Source organism: Carassius carassius, chromosome 5, assembly GCF_963082965.1.
Source record: "Carassius carassius chromosome 5, fCarCar2.1, whole genome shotgun sequence".
NCBI classification, from domain to species: domain Eukaryota; kingdom Metazoa; phylum Chordata; class Actinopteri; order Cypriniformes; family Cyprinidae; genus Carassius; species Carassius carassius.
The window spans coordinates 9575715-9583185 of NC_081759.1; the positions used below are offsets into that span (position 1 = coordinate 9575715).

The 7471-nt window shown below is 33.9% G+C and overlaps 1 protein-coding gene across 1 annotated transcript; it reads left to right on the forward strand.

Annotated features, from left to right (window-relative positions):
• Positions 1–3214, forward strand: LOC132140263 (transcription factor HES-7-like). The gene is made up of 4 exons (XM_059549070.1): positions 1–102; positions 274–369; positions 1468–1567; positions 2060–3214. The coding sequence occupies exons 1-4, from the start codon at positions 61–63 to the stop codon at positions 2854–2856; spliced, it is 1035 nt and encodes a 344-aa protein (XP_059405053.1). The 5' UTR covers positions 1–60; the 3' UTR covers positions 2857–3214.
• The last annotated feature ends 4257 nt before the right edge of the window (positions 3215–7471 follow it).

Consider the following 7471-nt stretch of genomic DNA (forward strand, 5'->3'; position numbering starts at 1 on the left):
ACAGTAGAAGAATTTTCTTGAGAAACACAGACCAACGGGAATATACGTTTTCAGCAGATCATGGTCACTCCAAAAATGGCAAGTCGACGAACAACGAAAAGAGTGAGTAAATGCATGGTTTCTCTGTGATAGGCATAATTCTTTCTCAATGGACATTTTTATAATATAGTGGGATTTTGTTTTTTAAGATTACTAAATTTTTTATTTTTTTCAAACTAAAGTTTCATCAGCTTTACATTTTAAATGTAAATTAAATATGTAATATTCGTCTAGATCTTGAAGCCGGTTATAGAGAAGAAACGGAGAGACCGGATTAATCAGCGTTTAGATGAGCTGCGACAGCTTCTCCTGGATAACACTCTAGACACGGTAAGAATTATATGTGTGTGTGTGTGTGTGTGTGTGTGTGTGTATATATATACAGTACAGACAAAAAGTTTGGAAACATTACTATTTTTAATGTTTTTGAAAGAAGTTTCTTCTGCTCATCAAGCCTGCATTTATTTGATCAAAAATACTTAATATTGTGATATATTATTACAATTTAAAATAATTGTTTTTAAATTTATTATACTTTAAATTATAATTTATTTCTGTGATGTAAAGCTGAATTTTTAGGATCATTATCACATGATCCTTTAGAAATTATTCTAATATGATGATTCATTATCAAAGTTGGAAACAGTTCTGCTGCTTAATATTTTTTTCAGAACATGTGATACTTTTTTAGGATACTTTGATGAATAAAAAGTAAAAAAATGAAAAATAAAAAAAGAAGCTATGTTTTTAAAATATAAATATTTTGTAATAACAATATACACTACTGGTCAGTAATTTGGGGTCACTAATGTTTTTTTTCTTTCTTTCTTTTTTTTACATAAAATCAATACTTTTATTCAGCAAGGATGTGTTAAATTGATAAAAAGTGATAGTAAAGAAAATATATTATTTGAATATATATTATTAGAATTTTTTTTTTATTGGAATAAATGCAGTTCTTTTTAACCTTTTATTCATCAAATATATTAGACAGCAGAACTGTTTCCAACACTCAAAATCATAATATTAGAATGATTTCTAAATGATCATGTGATAGACTGGATGTTACATGTGACACTGAAAGCTGGAGTAATGATGCTGAAAATTCAGCTATGCATCACAGGAATAAATTATTTTTTTAAAGTATATTCAAATAGAAAACTATTATTTTAAGTTGTAATAATATTTCACAATATTACTGTTTTTCTGTATTTTTGATCAAATAAATGCAGGCTTGATGAGAAGAAGAAACTTCTTTCAAAAACATTAAAATTAGTAATGTTTCCAAACTTTTGGTCTGTACTGTATATATATATATATATATATATACAATTATTATTTAAATCCAGCTCTTCCTTTTAATACATATATAAATAAACATAGCGTAATGAAATGTTTCAGTAACATAATGAATAATCACTTTTACAGCGACTTAAAAACCCTAAACTGGAGAAGGCTGAAATTCTGGAATTAACTGTTGAATACATTCGGACAAAAGTCACAGTTGCGAGAGAGAGGCCTAGTCAAGGTAAGTTTTCTGTCTATAATCGAGTAATTTTTCAAAACTGGGCTTGCTTATACCCCTATTTTATAAACACTATTATTGTGCTAATCGATTTGAGTTGCACATAATGCCTCTAAGTTTGATGATTCTAATTGATTGTGTCTATCTCTTTCTCTCTCCCCTCCTGTTTTTATTATTCTCAATTCCTAAATCTAACCCAAAATAACTCCATATACTTCACTCTCTGACTTCTCATTTTTACAATCAATAAACTAAACCCATTTTTTCTCTTAAAATCCTCCTTTAACTCCTTTAACTTACATTTTTTATCTATTTCTTGATTCTGTTCTCAAACATTCCTTTGAATGAACCTTCAATAACAACCCTAAACCTACGACTAAATCAACATCTCATGTTTTTCTATCTCACCTGAACACTCCACTTTACCCCCCCCCCCACCCCCCCCTTTTTATACCTTCATGCCTCGGCTCTCCTTAACCTAACCCTCCACCTCAGGCAACTCCAACAAAGACTCAGACCCACATGATGCTAACGCTCCGACTCTGTTCTTGAGGAGACCCCATATACCCTTCGCTTCAGTCCCTGAGCCCATCAATGTCCAGAAGCAGATGCCCTCCAATCCTATCTACAAAGCTGGTTTTAAGGAGTGTATCTCCCGTTTGGCCAGCTTCATCGAATGTGTAGAGCCTTCCCAGCGAGACAGCTTCGTTCAAGGCCTGTGTCACCACCTTGACTCCTACAACAGTACTCTTTCCCAGTGTAGAGTTTCCAGCCAAGCTGCCCACCGTCCATGGATCCCAAATGCGGAGATGACATGCAGGACCGACGTCCATGCAATAGGACCCATGAGAACCAGCACAGAGCCATTTTCCTACACCAGTAGTTTGTATCCTCAGTCTTTTATGCTCCATCCCACTGGACAGGCCATGACACATCCCTACCTCTCCCCTCCATACTCCCTCTCTCCTCCACCCTCTCCTTGTTACACAAGTAGCTCTCCACCCTTCTCCAGCTCTCCCACATACCTCTCTGTCCCCTGCCATTTCCCTTTCCCTCCCACCATCTCTCCACTCTCTAGTGACTCTTCATCATCATCATCATCATCATCATCATCATCCTCTATCAGTTTCTCAGTCACTGCTCTGCCTGTAGCCCCAGGACCTCATGTTCAGGCCTCGGTGGGCTCCCCTACTCCAGTGCAACCCACTGGCTCGTCTCCCTCCTGCCAACCCCAGAGTCTGAGAAGATCTCTGTTCCAGAACCTGCCACAGTCTTTGTGGAGGCCCTGGTGAGCAAAACTAAAAACACTTAGTGACTCAAAGCAACAGCTTCCCATCAGAGTTCAGCAGGAGTTGAGGATGCTTGTGAAGAGGCTGGGCTTCACATGGAAAAGACATGGAAGCGAGTATCCTGGGCATGTGTACATTAGTAGTTCTGTGATAATCGCACATGACTTATTGTATACAAATTGTTTAATATATTTATTTGTTCCCTATTGTACATTTTAAATTAATTGTACTTTTTTCACGAAATATATATATATAATTTTGTTAATCTATCTATCTATCTATCTATCTATCTATCTATCTATCTATCTATCTATCTATCTATCTATCTATCTATCCACTACAGGAAATAAACAGAGCCTAATAATTCGTAATGTCAAGTTTTTTTATGTTTTATATGAATGATCTTATACTCACCTAGAACCTGTAACATGATTTCAACAACAACAACAACAACAACAACAACAACAACAAATTAAGTTAAAAATTATTTTACCAATTTTTGAACGGTTTTCAACATTGATAATATGAATATTAATAACCAAGTACCAATAATAACTGATGATAATTGAGAATCAATCAAATCAGCAAATTAGAATGATTTCTGAAGGATCATGTGACACTAAAGATTAGAATAACGATGCTGGAAATTCAGCTTGCATCACAAGAATAAGCTACATTTTAAAATACATTCAAATATAAAACATATTATATTATATTATATTATATTATATTATATTATATTATATTATATTATATTATATTATATTATATTATATTATATTATATTATATTACAGTTTTTCCTCAGTTGCTTTGGTACATTTCTCGAATCATCCTTGAGATATGCAAAACAGTAAGTGCATTTCTCAAAACAACTCGTACAAATAGCAAAACACCATGGATTACCTGCAAAAGCCAGTCTCTTGCTCAAAATCCTTAGTTCATCTCTCAAAAATAAATATCCGTGTCAATGAACATGTCAGTGCCATCGAATGACAAGTCCTTGTGTCATAGTTTATGGATAAGACAGTCAGATTGCTTAGTCATGTTGTCAATATAACAGTGTACTCTGGAGAGATGTTCTGATGTAAACCATGGCAACATTTTGGATGATAGTTACTGTATTGAACAGTATGCCATATTCTTATGTATGCCATATATCCATTTCAAAAGTACAAATTTACACATTACTGTATGTGGGGTATTGACTGAAAGAGACTGAATAGAATTCCCAGTTACACTTTTACTAGTGGCCCAAAAAAAAAAAACCTTTACAATGCATTTGTGATATAGAAAAAGAAAAAGAAATATGGGCACAAAGACTAAAATAAGTCAATTTTCAGAATGTGTAACTCTTGTGTTGTCCTCTGTCTATGCTGTATAAGCTTTCCAACTGAAGATTCATGAGATGAACCTTTGAGCTATTTCAGAGAAATGGTTTATCATTGGTTTATCATCTACATTCTCTTCATTAGTAAAGATTCACTTGCACAATTCATGCCAAATTAAAAAAAGTCTAATAATAATTTGTAAAAATAAAATTAAAAAGTGTGCTTGGCAGTTTATGACAACTATATTAACCATTTTGCATTTAATGACTTATACGATGAACTAAAGACTAAATGTTTTGAGCGGTAAGACTATTGCACAGAAAACTGTATAATATATTTTGAGCGACAAGACGTTAGCAACTGATAATGTAGGAAACTGCAGATAAATGTGCATAATCAATTGCATGAACGTACAAAAGCTATCGCAACTTGTTCAAAAGAATGAGAAACTGGTTTTATGATGGGTATAAATGACTAGATGGTGTGAGGTTGTAGAAGTAGTTTTGAGAATTTCATTTCTGATTTGAGAAATGCACCAAAGTGACTGAGAAAAACTGTATATTATATCACATTATATTATATTCCTCCGATTATGGGCATTTCAAGGAGCAAAAAACAAACAAACAAATAAACACACAAACAAACCTGTATCATGCTGCAGGACACTGCTATCACTGCATGACATGTCACCAACCAATAAATTAATCTGCAGAAAACATCTTTTAGTGTACAGATGACACAGAGCGACTGGGCCTAGTTGTCAAGCACAGTAACTACTGTGAGTCAAAAGTCCATTAACAAATTGTGTTTCATCTTGCAGGGGTTTTTATTTTGCTTTCAAAAATGAATACAAACCCCAATTGCATGCACTTTGCCAATCAATTATGTATAAAGGTTTATTTTTCTTACAGTTTTTCTCAGTCGGTTTGGCACATTTCTCGAATCATCCTTGAGATTTGCAAAACAGTAAGTGCATTTCTCAAAACAACTCGTACAAATAGCAAAATACAATGGATTACTTGCAAAAGCCAGTCTCTTGCTCAAAATCCTTAGTTCATCTCTCAAAAATAAATATCTGTCTCATTGAGCATGTCAGTGCCATCAGAATGACAAGTCCTTGTGTCATAGTTTATAGATAAGACAGTCAAATCGCTTAGTCATGTTGTCAATATAACAGTGTACTCTAGAGGGATGTTCTGATGTAAACTACTGTATTGAACAGTATGCCATATGCTTATATATGCCATATATCCATTTCTAAAGTATGTGGGATATTGATCGAAAGAGACTGGATTGAATTCCCAGTTACACTTTTACAGTTTTCCTCAGTTGCTTTGGTACATTTCTCGAATCATCCTTGAGATTTGCAAAACAGTAAGTGCATTTCTCAAAACAACTTGTACAAATAGCAAAATACAATGGATTACCTGCAAAAGCCAGTCTCCTGCTCAAAATCCTTAGTTCATCTCTTAAAAATAAATATCCGTGTCAATGAACATGTCAGTGCCATCGAATGACAAGTCCTTGTGTCATAGTTTATGTATAAGACAGTCAAATCGCTTAGTCATGTTGTCAGTATAACAGTGTACTCTAGAGGGATGCTCTGATGTAAACTATGGCAACATTTTGGATTACAGTTACTGTATTGAACAGTATGCCATATGCTTATGTATGCCATATATTATTTCAAAAGTACAGATTTACACATTACTGTATGTGGGATATTGATTGAAAGAGACTGGATAGAATTCCCAGTTACACTTTAACTAGTGGTCTGACCCAAAAAAAAAAAAAAAAACTTTACAATGTCATTGTGATATAGAAAAGGAAAAATAAATATGGGAACAAAGATGAAAATAAGTCAATTTTCAGAATGTGTAACTCTTGTGTTGTCCTCTGTCTATACAGTATAAACTTCCTAACTGAAGATTCATGAGATGAAACTTTGAGCTATTTCAGAGAAATGGTTCATCATTGGTTTATCATCTATATTCTCTTCATTAGTCAAGAATTACTTGCACAAATCATGCCAAATTTACAAAAAGTCTACAAAAACAAACAAAAGTGACTGAGAAAAACTGTAGTACAAATACATATTTCATAAACGTCTGAGCAGGGCAAATTAATGCATTCATGAATATATACAATTTATTACAGTTTTTCTCGATTGGTTTGGCTCATTTCTTGAAACCGAGATGACATTCTCAAAACCATAAGGTCATTTGGCCAAACAGTCTTACAGTTCTGCTCAACATTATAGCTCACTAGCAAAATCAAATATCTTTCCCCAAACTCTTCTTCCATGCTTCAAAAGCAGATTCCTTTCCCATATAAAAGGTCAGTACAGTCAAAATAGCACAGATCCTTCTCAATTGCCTTGGCACATGTGCATTCATTTAGTGCTTTTGTCAAAATAACCTGGATGGTTTAGCACAACACCATGGATCCCCTGCAAAAGCTCATATCTCTCCCAAAACAGTTTATCCATGTGTCAAAACTAAATATCCTTCTCATATAAATAGTCAATGCCCCCAAAATGCATTATACCTTTGGCATTGTTTAAGCACTGCAAGTCAAAATGCTTAGACGTTTTGTCACTGAGGCACAGGTCTAGCAACAGAATACCACTATGAATAAAACTAAAAGATTTTACAGTAAAATCAGCCTCCAGTAAACCACTCATACTCAAGGAAACTGTAAACATTTTTATTCGTACAAAGAAATGTTAACATTAGAGAACATACTGATTGATTGTCAAGTACTGTCATAAATTTATCAAATGTTCCAAGAAATTCTTTCATGGTATTATATCTTTGACTAATTTTGACAGTTGAACAGACAATTGTGCATATGATGACTTACACAATGAAACCATGCTGATATGTTTTGGAGAGAGTAACCATTTCACTGAAAAATCAACTAATCACTTTAGATCAGCAAGATCTATTTATTTGGAAAATGTGCTAAATGTGGGCTCATTGTGCTAACTGTAGCTACTTGTACATAATCATTTGAAAAAAAGCACAGAGTCACTTGAGACATGTACTAAAGCATTTGCAATTTGATAAAACCAATGAAAAATGACATTCTGTTGTGAACAATTGCAAGGTGGTTTGGAGATTTGTCCATGTTATTTTGAGAATGTCATCTCGGTTTCAAGAAATGAGCCAAACCAATCGAGAAAAACTGTAATGAAAATATTTGTAGGCCATGTTTTCTTCTTCTTCCATTTTTTGGCATGCATCCTGTGTGCATATCGCCACCTAGTTTGCTGTTATGCAGTCATTG

Bases quoted from the DNA above. Each gene is read 5' to 3' on its own strand.
- LOC132140263 (XM_059549070.1), top strand. From the start codon at position 61: ATGGTCACTCCAAAAATGGCAAGTCGACGAACAACGAAAAGA. The intron at 370-1,467 runs GTAAGAATTATA...TCACTTTTACAG, and splicing joins TGGATAACACTCTAGACACG to CGACTTAAAAACCCTAAACT. The intron at 1,568-2,059 runs GTAAGTTTTCTG...CCTCCACCTCAG, and splicing joins GAGAGAGAGGCCTAGTCAAG to GCAACTCCAACAAAGACTCA.